General features: G+C 36.2%; 1 protein-coding gene across 1 annotated transcript in view; it reads left to right on the forward strand.

Moving 5' to 3' along the window:
- CEP350 (centrosomal protein 350) overlaps positions 1–17,691 on the forward strand; it is a 95,241-nt gene that overhangs the window by 34,134 nt on the left and 43,416 nt on the right. The window contains exons 5-14 of the mRNA XM_015811269.1: positions 2,817–2,940; positions 3,873–4,465; positions 5,082–5,195; positions 5,466–5,579; positions 6,655–6,801; positions 7,901–8,547; positions 9,362–9,483; positions 12,767–13,755; positions 14,164–14,317; positions 16,889–17,043. Of these exons, the coding sequence (XP_015666755.1) occupies positions 2,817–2,940; positions 3,873–4,465; positions 5,082–5,195; positions 5,466–5,579; positions 6,655–6,801; positions 7,901–8,547; positions 9,362–9,483; positions 12,767–13,755; positions 14,164–14,317; positions 16,889–17,043 (3,159 nt within the window). The remainder of the gene's footprint in view (positions 1–2,816; positions 2,941–3,872; positions 4,466–5,081; positions 5,196–5,465; positions 5,580–6,654; positions 6,802–7,900; positions 8,548–9,361; positions 9,484–12,766; positions 13,756–14,163; positions 14,318–16,888; positions 17,044–17,691) is intronic.

Consider the following 17,691-nt stretch of genomic DNA (forward strand, 5'->3'; position numbering starts at 1 on the left):
TCTTTGAAGGTATTTCTTTCAAAAGTATAATATCCTGAGCAGCAATCTGAAACCTCTGCTGGTAAAAGGCCTGTATAATTTCATTTCGACGTGCTTTTCTAGAAAAATAAACAACAACATCCCTGGGCTGTTTTCTCTGACGTGCGACCCATGAATTGACTCTAAATATTTTTTCAATCTCTCCATAGATAATTTCAGGATCGCAGTCTAAGGCCAACGCTAGGGCAGCTGTTACCTCTTCTCTCAGTTTCTCCTGTGCGTTCTCCTGAAGGCCTCTGATTCTTATTGCATATTCCATCTCTCTGAATTGTGCCATTACAATATCATTTTGAGCAATCTCTATACTTTCTTCTACTTTCTCCATTCTCTCCTCCACCCCTTCCATTTTTTCTCCCACTTCCTCCACACGGTTCTCTATACGATCCATATGAAAAGCAAAGCCCTGAAAGATTTGGGACATATTCTCACACAATTCATCATTCTTTTTAGCAAGCAGCTCTTCTGTCTCCACTCTCACTTGTTGTACAATTTGTTTAGACATCTGCATCTGCATCAAATAATCCTGCAGATCCTTTAAAGTAATATAAGGTGGTGAGGAGGGTGGAGGAGTTTTAGCTCTCTGTTGCGTAGTCTGTACAGCTGGAGAGGAAACAGCTGACTTAGGTGCTGCAGGGGCTACACCTCGTTTAGAAGCCATTCTTAAGTTTAAAAAGAGTCTTGATATACAGTCCAAAACAGTTAAAAATCAAACAGATTTTCCTTTAATTTTTCCTTAATTTTTGGAGATTTTTCCTTAATTTTTGAAGATTTTTTTACAGTTTTAACAATATAACAATCCACAACCGGAAGGAAAGTAAAAGTGTCTCTTTAGAACAAAGAAGCGGCAAGCCGCAGCCATTTTTTTTTCTCCAGAAAGTAACTTTAGATTTTCAGTCATTTGAGAAGAGTACTTTAATCTCTGAGTCAAAGTTTTAAGTTCCTTATAAAAAGTCCAGATTTCCTAGTTAGCTCCATCTGTTAAAAGTACTCACAATTAACTTCAGAAAAAGCATCAGAGGTGGAGACGGCGTCTGGCTTCGCTGATAGTGAAGACGTCCCGATCTGCGGAGAAACTCTGAGCTCCGGAGGAGTTCTCACCTTCGCCTCGCTGGGAGCACCCAGGGAGGCTAGGGAACTCGACTCCTACTCACGAGTAAGCTCTCCTTCTCTCCTTTGCCCGGAGAGAAGTTTCAAATCGCCAAACAGCTGATACGCGCTGTTTCGGCGATTCTTACGCAGTCCTGGACNGAAGTCGGTGAAGGCTATTTTTGATAAAAATCAATAGTGTCCACCTCCACTATAGAGAATTGTTTTCACCACCCAGCTGTTTCAAGTTCTTATCTTTTTTGATAGTGCCAAAGCCAAATCTTAGTCTCACAAGTCTCCCAGTCAAAAAGAAATTCACTTGCTGTACCAAACTTCGCCACAAGATGTCCCCAGTAACATGTAAAATCTTTCTCAAACTCAAGTTAGGCTTTTATCCAGTTAGGCTTTTATCCAGTTTTCCCAGCTTAACAGATAAGTAAAGTAATAAGTCCCTGTAAGAATAGGAACCTTTTGGGGCCCCAAATATCCAAAAATTACAAGTCCAATTATTTAGTCGTTTAGATTAGTTGTTCTTTTCCCCCCCATAGCTTTATGTTCCCAGAGTAGGCAGAAGCCGCCAAGTTAGAAAGGAGGAAAAAATTTCCACAGGTTTTTACAGGAAGGTAGTTGGGATGTAAGAAAGGTAAGGTAAGATCTCACCCAATTCCTCCGCGTTGGTTTCGTTGCGCTTGCTAGTGCTTTTGGCTTTTGGCTGGTAGGGCTTAGTGATCGGCCATGTTAATAGCCAATCTTTTCTTCGTTGGTTCAAAGGAACTGCCTCGGATCAAATGGAAGGGCTACCGCCCTTCCACGATCTAGCAAGGGTCCTCCTCAGTGGTGGTCGCCCCTCCAGGGCAACTTTCGACCCTTTCCACGGTCTTCCAACGAAGGGAAACCGGGCGGCAGAGAGAGCACTCTCCCTGTGCGTCCGCTGGCGCCACGATCCGGAACCGGAAGCATTGCATTGATTGCATTGCTTTTAATATGTAGAAGAGCAAACATATCTCTTGCAATCCCTTCCTCTCCAATAGCTGTAGAAGGGGGGGGGAATAGAAAAAAACCATAGGTCATCCCTAGGCACAGGACAACATGTACTGACTGTAATAGTGATCATATGGCTGAAGTTGTAAATGATTGTAAATTAGTTGTAAAGTTATTTTTTCAGAAACATCAGAACTTTGAATAGCTGTTAACTAAGTGGTAAGTAAGAAAGGACTACCTGTACTTTGGATTATATAATGTCTCATTGCTATGAGGTAGAGTATGGAAGTGCAAAACAATTGAAACTGAGTAGAGTCCAAACTTCTGGATAAAGGTAGAGTAAAGCATAGAGCAGCATTTTAAATTTAAATCTCTCATTTAAGTTCCAGACACTGTTAAATTTGAAAGCAGTGTTTTGCACACTAGAGACAGTGTTCCCCTACCACAAACTTCTAGTAGTCACAATTTATATAGCATAATAACTTATCCTTTATTGTGTGACTGTCTTGTTTGTAATTTCATGAAAAGTCTCAAATTTGTACATGTATTTGTGTATAATTAATGCAACTCTTTTATCTATTACTTTTCAGTGGGTATTTGCAAGCTTGAAATTATATTGAAAGGATATCTAATGTTAATTTTTACCACAGTTCTTGACTTCCTATTGAATCCCTAGAGATGCATGAAAGACGTCTTGATTTTTGTTTCAGAATGCAGGTCTTCCAGTCAAAACAAGGAAAGTTGTTTCCGCAAGCCTCTTCGTGTTACCACTTTGGATAGCAATGTGAGTAAAAATGGACATGTTGAATTTCGTCAGCCCCTGGCTTCTTTCAGGTGAGTTTGATTAGTTTTGTCATTTTACTATTGCAGGGATTATAGAAGTAAATTGTAAGCATAATTATTTACTGTTTTTGAAGAACTTAACATACATTGATATGATTTCTGTTTCACCTTAAAGAGATTTCATGAAATAGAGCTCTTGCTTGTGTTATTGATTGCAGTTTAGGAGGGAAGACAATGTTTTTACCAAGTTACCATGATACTAGTTGCATTCTAAAGACAGTAATCACCTCTATTCTAAGAGTGAGGGAAAGGCGTTAATGGTTCTTGGGAGAGGAAAAATATACTAAGTGAGGAAATTATCCTACTTGAACTTTTTGATGCTATTTTATCCTGGAGAAGAATACAGTTCATGAAATAAGGTCCCCCCCCGTATCATATCCCCTGCCTTTCTATAGGAAAGACTAGAGTGCTTTCCCCACTCCTCTGGTTTGGTGGAAGCAAGTACCATGTATCACATTCCCTCTATGTTCTTATGGGAAAGAGAGGGAGCATTCTTGTTTTAACTGATTATTTGGGAAAAGAGATGCGCTTAGTAGGTCTACATGAACTGCAATATCATGACTATTAAGGAAGTTACTATGCTGTTTCATGCTGTGGACCTAGAAAGGTTACTGTAGGGGACTTTTTGGTTTGGCTTTTTATAGCCAAGATGCTTTGGATACCTGATAGTGAAAATGCCAATCCATGTTTCTGTGTTTGTGAAATCTTGGAACCGGAGAGGAAAAAAGAATTATTATCTTGCTTAGAATTATAGTTTCAAAATAAAAAGGCCTGGATGACAAGACATTCTCAATGACAGGAGGAAAAAGTTTTTCAAATTGCTTATTTCTTTCTCTCAAGTTCAAAGTTGTTTTTGTTTTATGACAAGCATAGGTTTATTAGAGTTCTTGTTTTTATTTTAACGTTTAATGTGCTTCTGTTAGAGATTCTCAGTGGTCACCATCTTGCAAACCCTCTTGCCAATTGGAGGCCAAACGTCTGAAGTATAAAGAAGCAGGGAATAAAGCAGAAGGAATTGGTATGATCTATGATAAAGGAGAACCAGATTTGCATGGCAGAGATTTGAAAAGCTCATCTTCTACAGATGAAACTGTTGTTCGCTATTTGAATGACCATCCAGCAATTAATGCTTTGCAAAGTTCAGATGTGATGAATCCTACAAAATTAGAAGAAGAAAAAAGTGAAGAATCCAGAGGAGATGAGTATACAAAAATATCTCCAAGTTCAATAATCCAAAATGAACTAAAAGAATTACAATTGGTAGAATCTTCTACTTCTTCTGCCAGTACCTCAAGTGCCCATAGATTAGATATTTTAAAGCAGCATCAGCATGATGATAAACTGGAAAAACTGAAAGAACGAATTAGAAAGCAATGGGAGTGTCCAGAAGAACTGACTACCAGAGGACATGATCCTGAGTATTCTGATCATCCTATAACTGTTGCAGCTCCTGAAAATATAGTGACTCCTAAAGTCAGAAAAGTGGCAACAGCACCAATGGCTCCCTCCTATAAAGGTACATAGTTTCTAAATAAAATGTATATATGGGGAAAAAATCTCTGCGTTGTGTAATAAAGACTAAGATTTCCACTGTTCCTTTCTTGGAATCGATTAAAAACCCACCTAACATTATTTCAAAATTAAAGTTTTTAATTTTTTTTCACCTTCCAAACTTTAATCTGTTGTCTATCATCGTATATTTTCTCCTCTTTTTTGTCAATAGTATATTGTATATTGTTGAATTATATGTAGGGTTTTTTATGTGCACTATTTCACCTAGAAAACTTTTTTTCGGAATTGGTAGCTGAACATGGAACTGGTAACAAATAATTGGCTACAATGGACCACAGATGTATAATATAATGGTTGTATTCTAATGGTTTTGTAAAGATTTGTTAATTGTGTGCATAAGGATTGGGAATTTATACTTCATTTTGTCTTTTATCTTTGTTTTTAATATTGAATGTGTTTAGATAGAAACTTCTCAGCTACTTTCATGTAGTAGAGACTTGAAATCTAAATAGCTTTGTTTTTGATAACCAATATATCAGATGCCCAAGATAAAACTAACTTTCTCAATAGAACGTCATGAGTATTTTAATCTGCTAAAGTTAAGTGTACTCTTCTTTTAGGTTTCAATCCATCAGAAGCCAAGATTCGTACTCCTGATGGAAAGGTATGGTGTGAAGAGGAATTTCTGAACCTCAGTAGAGAGTTATGTCGAGATTTAGAATTCCAGTTGGCAGGTAAATAGCCAGAGTAATTTTGTAAGTATTTACATGAAAAGCAGTAGTATTATATATATAAACTACTTAACCCATGAGCCTGTAATTAATATTTTGAAGTCCTGTTTCTCAGAATTCCTATAAATTTAAAGAAAAAAAATCTTTAACTTAATTCATACCTTGTTTCAATGGGTTCTGATTTGAAAATTAACAATAGTTGCTATAATATTCTCCTGTAGTTTTGATGGGAGTTTCCTTGATGCATTAATGGTTCTTCAACACATTTTTCAGAAGAGGATTTACCTGCAATAAAGATACCTACTGAAAGAAAAGAGAAAAAAGGACACAAACCAGTGCGGAAAACCCAGAAGATTGCACAACTCTCAAGTCCTTATTTTAAATCAGGTGCATTTTATTGTAATTTTTTGTTTAAATATTGTGAGCCACCAAGAGTCATTGACAATCAGGTGGCATACAAGTTTTATCATTCATGATTGATTGACTGACTGACTGACAATAATCAGTGTTGGCTTATACTTATCAAATAATGTACATGAGAGCTGCTTCCATGTGTCTGAGGACTACAGTCATATTCTCTCACTATCCTCATGCTTGCTTACTGTTTCCTCAAATATGATATATTAATAGCATGTGTCTTGTTAACCAAGAATTGCAGATACATGACCCTATGCTAAGGTGAAGATCTTAAGTTTCACTGCAAGAGTTCTGTAGATTTTCTCAGTATTGCTCTCTGTAGAATACATTGAAGGATATAAAGAGAGACTAAGCAAAGTAAGCAAAGTTTAAAGGCAAGGATAGCTAGCTTTAATTTAAGAATGCAAAAAATTATTATTATTATTAAATTTAAAATACAAAGATAAAAAATTAATGCTAACAAAAAAATGCAAAAAAAAGGGAGAAGGGAAAAAAATAAAAAAGTTACACAAGAAAATATTTCTCCCTTCATCAAGATAAGCACAAACAATTTCAGCAAGTTATCACCTTTTAGCCAAACGCTTGCAAACAATTTCAGCCAAAAATCTGTTTATCCCATATCTCATCTTTTATCTATTACTTGCTAATAAAGCCTTGTTATATGGTCTCCTCATGGGGCCCACTGTAAGGAGCACTTGTTCTAGAGAGGGGTTTGAGGAGCTGATCCATTCATTGGCTCCTCTTTCTGCCATGGTCATCAGCTCTGCCCTCTGTGGAGCCACATTCCGTCCACTACTGCTTCCCCGGAAGTTGATAACATTAGTTCAGTAAAAACCCATGAAGAAGGAACTCTGGCAGAATAGTAAAAGAGTGCTACTACCCAAGTAATTTCATGTGGTGATGTCGTTCTATGAAAGGGTGAGACAGCAGTGCATTTCCTTTTCTTGCCACTTCTATCTATGTATTTGCCTTAAAATATAGAGCACTGGTGTGTTTTTCAATAAGAAATGTTAAAGATGTTTTGTGTCTTTTTTTCTTGGTTTAGATGGTGCCAACACAATAAGTACAACATCCTGGCGGGATGGACAAAAACTAGCAAAGAAAATACTGGGTCCAGTGCCTAAACTAGAGCAGCCAAACACTCAGATATTGTCTAGTGACAGGAGTGAAAAAGATAAATCTATTAAATCTGGTAAGTTAAATATATCTGTCTGTCTGTCTGTCTCTCTCTGTGTGTGTGTGTTTGTGTGTGTGTGTGTGTGTGTGTGTGTGAGAGAGAGAGAGAGAGAGAGAGAGAGAGAATTTTTCATGCCAATGAATACAGTGAACAAAATGGAACTTAATTCTGAACAATTATTCTTTAGATCATATTGCACACAGAATTCTTTAAATCACAAAATAAAAAAAAAGGTAGCTTCACTTTAAAGGCTGAATGAATAGCGTACAGCAGGGGTCCCCAACCCCCGGGCCGCAGCCCGTTGGGAATTGGGCCAGACAAACGACATGCAAGTGCATGCAGCTGCATTTGCGCAAGCGGTGCATGCGAAACCATCCCCTCTCCCTGGAGCCCGAAAGATTGGGGACTGTTGTTGTACAGCACAGAATTACTAATTCATTCCTTTTTAAAAGACACAAAATGGTAGATGTAAATAAAACTTAAGATTCACCATGCTTGACCACCCAGCAATATTTCATAAAATATTTTGCTACCAGTAAAAGAATCTTCAAGGAAAAAAATGTAAGAATTTTTATCATTTTTAGATGAAGGCAGTGAGATTTTAAAGTATTTTTTCTGTTCTTAAAATAAATTATTCCATTGCTAATCACACCCAGTTTTGCAAAATTGCAATTTTGTAATAGAAGCTATATTCTAGAGCCTATATACAGCCTGATTATGCTATAAATAATTTCTTTCATATAGCAAACTCTCATGGATGTTCCAGTTGAAAATCTGAGAACATGAAAATTATAGCTATAACTAATTCTCTCAGTACCAGTTTCAAAGTTCTATATATTCTTTTTCAGATAATGGTTAAAAAAAATTACATTGCAGTTGCATATTATTTTATTACCCAACATTAATTCCAACCTTTTAAAAGTAATTTTTCTTTCTGTGTTAAAGAATGTAGTTTCTGGATATGGTGTTCAAATCTCATAAAATAAAATAGATTAAAAAATAATGCCCATCAAATAATGTCCCCACATACTGGATATTGAGGTGAATATGCTAATTTGAATCTTAATTACTTGCTAATGCTAAATTCCGATCTTCTCCCTCCGCTTCCCTCTAGTATCCTCAGCTCAAATAACAGAAACCGACTGCAATATGCCCGTGGTTGTAAAATCCCTCACAAAATGTCCTGAGCGTTCATGGAGCAAAATAAGAGCAAAGAATAACCTGAAGAAAAAAGATGCTGCTCCTCACAATGGGGGACTAGGAAATGATCGTGTAAATAAGGATTTCTTGCCAGTAGAAATCCGTGGGATTCTTGATGATCTTCAGCTGGATTCTGTAGTTCAGGATTCAGAGAGGAGGAATGAAGAATGTCAGAATCAGGAATCGGAACCATCTCCCTTTTCTGTAAGTCACAGTCCAAGCAAAAAAAAATCAGACAAAGTTCCCATCAGTGAAGACACTCAATTTATCTTAAAGAAACGCCACTATGATGCAGATGAAGTGCGCCAGTATATTTTGAGACAGCAAGAGGAAAGGAAGAAGAGACAAAGTGAAGAAAAGAAAGCACAAAAAGAGGCAACAGAGCAAAAAAATAAAAGACTCAAGGAACTTTACAAGAAACAAAAAGAAGCTGTTGCCAGTAAAACAAAGATAACATCAACATCTGAAACGGTCACTAAACAGTTACAAGAAACTTATTCTAAATTGTTCTTGGAACAAACATTGCTGGAGAATCCAGCACTCTCTGTGCAAGAAGTTCAGGTATCTTGATAAGAGTTGGAATAGTTTCTGTATTTTTTCCATGTTGCTTTTTAAGAAATGCACACAATAAGTAGAAATAGCTGTTATTTATTCATTTGTTGCATTTACAACATGCCATTTCCTTGATATTAACACCTGGGTATTTTTTCTGAGATCTGAAGGTGAGATATATCACATTAGCTAGGGTTTAGGTTTTATCCGCTTAATACTATTAAACTTCTTGAGGTAATTCAAGCTAAAAGAGACTAGTCAGAGTTATCTATTAAATTTCACGGTTGCCTAAAGACTGAATCAGGAACAGGGTAAGTAAGAATAGCATTAGCAACATGTATAAGAATTGCCAACAGCTCTTGTAGTCTGCAACTGTAGTATAATATACAATTTTTAGCATAGTGTAAGATGTGAATAGACATTAGCCACATTAAAGCGTTTTTAAAAAATGCAGACAGGCGCAAAATAGATAAGGGCTCTGTATTCTTTCCTGGTCGTCAACATGTGTTAATCCTAGCTGCTCCTGCTCCTTCCACATTAAGGAAATGTCTGAAGATTCATTCTAGATATGTTTAGTTGAACACATTTAGAAACCATCATGTCGCCGGAAGCCTTGATTATACAACTGTAATACTCATGGAGTATAAGCCTTGGCTAGTTATTCGAGTTATTATATAGTTGTTACTTTATTTAATTATATTGAAAAGATTCATGTTCAACTCCTCAGTCATGAAAGTCATGAGATAGTATAGTTCATAGTCCAGTACATTATTGATTCAATTTGCCCTTATTGTGTTTTATACATGTCAATTTTTCTTCCTAGTCCAAACCTGGATATCAACCATCTGGAGAATCTGATAAAGAGAACAAGGCTCAGGAGCGTCCTGTTAGTGCATCATCCAGTAGCGATATGTCTCTGTCTGAGCCTCCTCATCCTCTTGTAAGGTAAGAAAGTAAGAAGTTATTCAGGGCTAGGAAAGTGGAACACGCTAGACATATGATTTTATATATGATTTAGCTGTACAACTTTTGTAGCAGCTGAGAATTTTGAAATATTTTTTCCAAAGCTTTTGAAAATATATTTATTAAAATTCAATGGTCGTAAAATTCTTAAATATGTCATGAAAAGCAAGATGCTTCTTCATGGATCATTATAAGACAGGGATAATTCCTTCTGTATATTCAAGGCTATGTCTGTACCAAGATTCTGCAGGAATGCAAATGAATAGTACAAGATTATATTGTATGAAGAATTCAGATTCACTTTAAAACATTCAAATTTGGGGCAAGTAATATGTTTGATGTTTATACTGGGTTTTTTCAGATTTTAGTTAACTTTATGTATATTTTATTAATTTTTACAGTAACAATCTTTAGTATTTAGTAAGCAACACATCTGGGTTTATGTGTTTGACATTAATAGTAATACAGTATCCATTCCTACCCTTTATTCCATTTTCTAACCATTTATAAAAAAATTCCCATGTTTGAAAGTATTCTGAATCTTGCTTCCCCTTCATTTTCAATGTGAGCCTATCCATTTCTGCACAGCCCAAAATTTTCTTTATTATGTCTTCTCCAGATGGTATTTCTTCATTTTTCCAGTATTGAGCAAATGTAATTCTCGCTGCTGTTAATATATGTAATATTAAGTATACACATTTTTATCATAATTTTCTGAGATTATATCTAAAAGAAATAATTCCGGTTTATAGTCTACATGTGCTCCTATCATCTTTTCTAGCCACCTATGTATTTTTGACCAATAGTTCTTTGCTTTAGGGCATGTCCACCAAAGATACGTGCCTGGATTTTGTCTGCATTTTCAACTATTGCTAGATATATTTTTAAACATTTTTGCTAGTCTTGTAGGTGGTAAATGCCATCTATAGAACATTTTATATAAATTTTCTTTATAAGTAGCTGGCCTTGTTATTTTGTAGTTTCTTTCCCATAAATTTTGCCTTTTTTCTAACTCTACATTGTGCCCAAAGTTTTTTGCCCAAGTTATCATTGTTTCTTTAGCTTGTTCATCTTCCATCTTTAAATTTAACAGAAAGCTGTACAGTTTCTTAATCAATTTGTCATCTGATGACAATAGTATCTGGTCTAACGCTGCCTGTCTAACCGTATATTTTTGCATCTTTCTCATATCTCATTTGCATTTGCAGATATGGCCACCATGCTAGCTCAATGCCTTGTTCTTCCAATTCTCATTTAGTTTGTAGCTTCCCATCAGTATTCAAGATATCTTTATAAGTCACACATTTCTCATAATTAATTAAGTTTGGGTATATGAACGCCTCCATTGTCAAAATCCATCCTGGTATTTTCATGTAAGTTCTTGATTTTACCTTTTCCCATGTCAAGAGCAGTGCATTTCTTACATAGTGGTTTTGAAAGTATTTGTGACTTTTGTTCTTCCCATACCATAGAAAAGCATGCCATCCAAGTTGTAGGTATAATAGTCTTTTATTTTTAAGAGTTATCCATTCTTTTAACCATGTTAGTGGGGTTGCTTGATAATACAAGACCCAGTCTGGTAGCCTAAAGCCTCCATTTTCTTTTGCTTCTTATAACATTTTCAGTCTGATTCTAGCTTTTTTCCCTTGCCAGATAAATTTCAATATCGATGTATTTAATTCATCGAATTTTTTTTTGTCAATTTTTATCGGTATTATTTGAAATAAAGTAGTTTTGGTAAGATGTTCATTTTCACAGTCACTATTCTTCCCAAGATTCATAGTTGTAGATTTTTCCATTTTTCCAAGTCTAGTTTTATTTGTTTTAATAATTTTACATAATTATCTTCTTTTATTGTTGCACACCTTGCTGTTAGATATATCCCCAGGTATTTAACTTTCTTAACTACTTGAAGGTCTGTTTTTTCTGCTAATTTTTTTTGTTTATCTGTGAGGTTTTTAACTATAACTTTAGTCTTTTCTCTATTGATTTTCAGTCCTGCTAATTCTCCAAATTCTTCAATCTTTGCTAATATTAGGATTTGTCTCTAACGGATCCTCCAACATAAATACCAAGTCATCTGCAAATGCTTGTAGTTTGTACTTTTCATCTTTTATCTCCATTCCTTTGATTGGATCCTGTCTAACATTCCTGTTCAACACTTCCAGAGTTAAGATAAATAATAGTGGGGATAATGGACACCCTTGTCTTGTGCCTTTTTTAATATTGAAACTCTCCGTGAAATCTCCATTTACAATTATTTTGGCCATTTGTCTATGATAAATTGTTTGGATTATATTCATAAAATTTTCTCCAAAGTCCATATAGTTGTTGAATCATAATTGCCAATTGACATTATCAAAGGCTTTCTGTGTGTCTAAAAAAATCAAAGCCATTTGTTTCCTGGGTGCATTTTGTAATATTCCAATGTGTCTAAAATTATTCTTAAATTATTCTTTATTTGTCTCTTTGAATGTATAAATTCAATCTAGAATCTCTTTAGTCTTTCTGCTATTATTGAAGCAAAGATTTGATAACCCACATTTAGTAGAGATATTGGTCTGTAGTTCTTTATCAGGGTCAAGTCTGAGTCTTCTTTGGGTATTAGCATAATATTGGCATCTATCCACGTATTTGGTAATTTGGCTTTTAGTAATACCTCGTTACACACTTTTTGCATTGGTAAAATTAATGTATCTTGTAAATATTTGTAGAATTGTGCCGGTAGCCCATCTAGGCCTGGTGTCTTATCATTTTTTTGTCTTTTTATACTCTACTGTTGTTAAACCTTATTTAAATGTTAAATTAATGTATGGGCTGTTAGTGGTCTTGATAGTGGATGGAGTGTTTAGTTAGTTGGGCAGGAACGGTGAAGAGAATTGGAGGAAAACAAGAACCCAATAATCCACAAATCTATCTGAGAGTCTTTACACTTGGGGTGGGCTATTTGTGTGTCTCAAAACTCTTTTCCAAAGACCCCTTAAACTATAGTGCCAAAGATCAATTTCCCATCATTTTTAGATAAGTGAAAAATAGAGTGTCAATAAAAACCAAATCCAGTTTTAAAAAATTAAGGAACTTCCTCCCCAAAAGAACAACTAATCAACAATCCACATAATTTTCATTGCCCTCTTCACTGAAGCCATTCCTCCAAAATACTTATACCCTTGGCCACCATTAATTCTTACTACAGATGACTATTTTATAATTAAATGTCTAAACTTTATTTCTGTAAACTGATGACAATTCAATGGATTATTTACAGGGATAATACACTGGAGCCTTTAAGGATTCATCCAGAGAAGCTGAATTCAGTAGCACAGGTTCCTTGCTCAAAATCTGTTTTGAATGGAGCTCTTTTCTCTCAGCTTTTATCTTTGGATAACATGGGTATCTTGCAAAAGGATTTTGAATCCGTAACATCAAGCAGGAGGAGCCATAACACAGCTATGGGATCCATGTCTTCGACTCCTCAGCCATTTATGTCATCTACTGTACAACCCACCATTAATCATTATAAACATAAATTAGACCGCATTGAAGCCCTAAAGGCAACTGCAGCTTCTCTTTCAAACAGAATCGAAAGTGAAGCCAAAAAGTTAGCTGGGGCTGGCATTAACTATGAAGCAGCATGGGATACCGAACGTGACTTGTTGCAAAGAGATCAAGGTGATACCTGCTGGGCAAAAGCCAGCAGCCCTCCTGTGAGAGAAGATGATGTCTTTTCAGCTAGGCTTCAGAAAATGTTGGCAACCTGCAACTCACATACAACTTTTGATGATAACCTTCCCGGAGTGGGAAATCTTAATGAGTTTAAAAAGCTTCCAGAGATGATTAGTCCTCATACAGGTGCTCTCGGTCTTCCAGGCAATAATACATCTGAAGGAATATTAGGAAACCTGTCTCAAAAGCAAGCATGCCCTGCTGGGCCTGAAAACAAACCTGCAGTTCTGAATGATAGTGGGAGTTCCTTAAGTGAAGGTCTACTCAGCACTGGCTTTCTCTCTGAGGAAGAAGGTGAAAAATCTAATAATCCATCTTTGAAGATTGCTGAGGCGTTAAATGAAAAAGAGTTCTGTGTTGCAGATAAAACTGGTTTTGAACCCATAAAAGAATTTCAAAAGGAGGCAGAAAATTATTTACCTATTTTCACACAGATTAGGAATGGTCCAAAACCATGGGAAGAACTTGTCAAGGGAAGTCCGCATAGCGTCATCAATATCTTTACAAAATCGTATCAGTTGTGTGGGAAAGGTGAGCAAATGCAAACCTTTTGATATCTCTGATCTTTTGTTAGGTAAACAATTAAATGAATATGTGTTGAAATCCTGTGTTCTGTATGTAATACCTGAGCCTAGTTTCACTGATATCAGTACCTGCTGATATGTACAACATTTTTAATTTGTTTTGGAAATGTTGGCTGCTATACTTTTTTGGAATGAAGTCAAATCATTTGTTAAAAAGTTCCACCTCTTTGCATTGCTAGAGAAAGAATCTTTCTTAGTTCTACGTATGGCCATTTAGAATTTTCCGAGTTGTTTTGTATGATTGATCTTTGGATCATGATCATTTTACCTATTTGCATACTCTGTGTTAAACTTTTTGTTGAAATGTAAATTCTTCTGAAATATTGGTTGTATTTCATTTTCCTCCTTCTGCCAGAATCTGAAGAACATGCAGGGCAGGGATCATCAACACATCGACCTTTACTTCCTGCCATGAGCCCTCCAGATAGTATTGCTTCCTATGAGGATGAGTTCATCTCATCACAAGGAAGTGGTACATCAATGGACAAAAAGTCTACACCTGAGCACAGGTATATATTTTTCAAACGGGTAATGAAGCTATAAAATAAGAGGTGAAAAGTTATTTTCATTGGATAATATGTGGTTTTATATATAAGTGTATAATAGCTAATGTCTCAATAGTCTTAGTCTAGTATTCTTTAATGATACAAATTGCTGTCTGAAAATTCTGAATTCTCAGCTTTAAAATTTTGGTATTTCAACATTTTTGTTAGGATGTTTTAAATTGGGACTGCTACAGGTAGACCTTGACTTACAGCCACCTTTTTAGCAACCATTCTACAATAATGACTGCCTTGGAATGGATGCCTTATGACTCATAAAGCACTTCTGGCCATCGTAAAACATTGCACTCCCCTTGGGTCACATGATCACATTTTGGGCTGTTGGTAATAAGTTGCCAAGTGCCTGGCAATCATGTGATCATCATTTGCAATCTTCTCCGTCGGCTTCCGGAGAAAGCCATTGGAGAAGCAGGCTGGGGAGACTTCAAGCGGAGGGGACGTAGGATTTGAGGTCAGTTTCCCTAGTGCACCAAGGGATTTCTCCTCCTTTCCGTGCAAAGAGAGGAAATCTTCCTGCACACTGGAGGAATGGAGTTCAAATCCAGTGGGAATGGTAGTGAACACAGCGAACGCCTGTGGAGATTCTCAGTCATCCAGGTCATAGTTGTTTCGAAGATGCTTTTATCAAAAGGCAGTTGGACTGTTTTTCCCCCCTTGAGGAAGAAGAAGAAAATGTTTCACTTCTCATCCAAGAAGCTTCATCAGTTGTGATGATGGGGGGATGGAAGGATAGGTAGTGAACACAGCAGTCTCATGATTGTTCTTGCTGATGGGGTGAGGAGAGGGCCCAGACCTCCTGGATAAGGTGGGAGGCCTGGGCCGTCTCACTGCCTTATCATGCCCTGGAGGCCGCAGCCCTCTCCCTGATGCTCTGCTTAACAACCAAAATCATCCTTTAATGATCACAACTGAGAAAGCTGAAATTGCAGTCATTGAGCAAAGCAGTCATATTTAATAACCATTTCACTCAACAACCGAGATTCCAGGCCCAATTGTGGTGGTAAATGGAAGCCTATTTGTATACAATTTATATAAATATGGCATCATGAAATTCCAGTATAAAAACCTTTTTTGAGGATTCTGGAGCATGAGAACTCACACTTAAAGAAATAGAAACTAGTACATGCTTTCTACCAGATTAAAGTATGCAGTTTTTTTTTTTTATCTTGAACAGTTCCTGAAATGGTATAAAATTCAGAATTTTTATATTTTAAAAGCAGTTAAGAGATTTGGCATGATATTATAAGAGATTATTAATATAAATTTATAAAAACCTGGAGGCCACAAGATAATGAATGGCAGATCACCAGAGAGCACTTTTCTCTGAAGTGTGTAAATGGCATCTGCCAGGACTCTCTGTAGAACTGGGGCACAGAATTCTTCCCTCAGTGTGACTGTGAGGGTTCCACGTCAAATTGTAGATCACATTGTGACCTCCTGTAAGCTGAGGGCATATACCAGTCCATTATCTGATATTTTTTAATATAAATGATGCGCCTCAGTGGTTAGATGACCTAGACCAGGGGTAGTCAACCTTGGCTCTTTTATGACTCGTGGACTTCAATTCCCAGAATTGGGAATTGAAGTCCACGAGTCATAAAAGAGCCAAGGTTGACTACCCCTGACCTAGACATTGGTATTTGAACATAGATCTTTTTAACATTTATATTTTATTGCGTTTTACTAATCTAGATGAAATGTTAATATATTGTTAGTCTGTATATGATATGCCATGCGCTACATAAATAAATCCAAAGTGCTTTCTAAGCAGGCTTATTAGTTTGAAAATTATACTGAGGGCAAAGCAACCTCTAGGTTCAAGACCCCTGAGTATTCTTTTGTTTTTTATCATATTGGGTTTGCCTTTCAAAAAAGGAATGATCATGTTCGGAAAACACAAAGCTTCTCTACAAAACAGATCATCTGACCTGACCCTTACTCTAATAAATATGCAGAGACAAATGCAGGACTGTGAGGCTATGGTTAGGAGAATATTGTAAGGAAGGCCTTTTATAAACACAAAGCAACAGGCTAGAAAGAAAAGAGACGATGGACTGTGATTGCTATTCTAGTATAGCTATGCTGGGAGAAGGAGCTTCAAAAGCAATTTACAGCCTGCTAGTGTTTTGTAAGATGTCAGGAAAAGTAAGCAAGGCCATTCTTCTTCTTGAAATACTGGTTTTAAATTTTATTGTAAATTTCCATTGTATACAATTAATTCTTTTTTATACATTTTATTGTAAAGTTCATTTTATATATAAATTAAATTTAACAGATAAAAGTAACTGGTACATTTATTTCTTATTAAACTCTAAACTAAATCATTAGTTTTATTCATGGTGGGGGTTCCATAAATTATGTTTCCATTTTAGGGGAGTTTACAGTATCAAAGATTTTGAAAATTCCCTGTGTAAAGAAATTAATTAGCCATAATTATATTTATTCACAAAGTCTAGATGGATATCACCATGGAGATAAAAATATTAACGATGTGTAATTCTGTGCTTGCATTGGCAGCGGCACAAGTAGTACCAGCCTGAAAGGAGAGCTTGCCAGTAAAAAATTGCCTTATGGACACCAAACTATGGAATTAACCCATCATTCCTCAAGATCGCCATCTTCAGGTTCTTCTCGTGCATCCACATCTTCTAAAAGAAGAGGAAGAAAAGAAAGTAAGAGCTTTTCAGCTGTTTGTTTATTACAGAGATAAGTTTGCTGCCCAGTTCACCAGTTCATCATAATACACATAACATCAAAAAGACTTTTCAGGCCAGCACCAATTGCAAAGATTAATTTAAGTCAATTATTAAGGGACCCTTAAGGTAATTTTAGTATTTTTTGAGAATCCTACCACATTCCAGACATCCAACATCACAGATTTTGAATAAAATTTGGAACGATTATTAAAATCACCATAAGCAATCAGAGGAACATTATCCAGTTACTATTTTTTGTTTCTAATGTTACTACCATTGTATAATATTAGGGGTTTGATAAAATGCATTGTTAAATTTCACTTTTTGTTTGTTGTTGTATGAAGAGTTTTATCATGATTTGAACCATAATCCAGTACAAATACATAGGACAATTTGTTCAGCAATCTTTCAAATGATCATAGTGCTGAACCAAAGGTCCTATGATCCGTGCCCAAAGTTATGGCTGTTGTAGCAGCCACATGATCAAAATTCAGGCACTTGACAGCCCACCTGCACTTACAACTGCAAGGGTGCTGCAATTCCCCCCACTCACCTATCTCCCTCCACTTATGCTTTTTTGGCCCCCTGCCATCCTGCACTTCACAGTCCCACCTGACCTTTTCT

The sequence above is a fragment of the Protobothrops mucrosquamatus genome, unplaced genomic scaffold (genome assembly GCF_001527695.2).
Source record: "Protobothrops mucrosquamatus isolate PMUCROS unplaced genomic scaffold, P.Mucros_1.0 scaffold35, whole genome shotgun sequence".
NCBI classification, from domain to species: Eukaryota; Metazoa; Chordata; class Lepidosauria; order Squamata; family Viperidae; genus Protobothrops; species Protobothrops mucrosquamatus.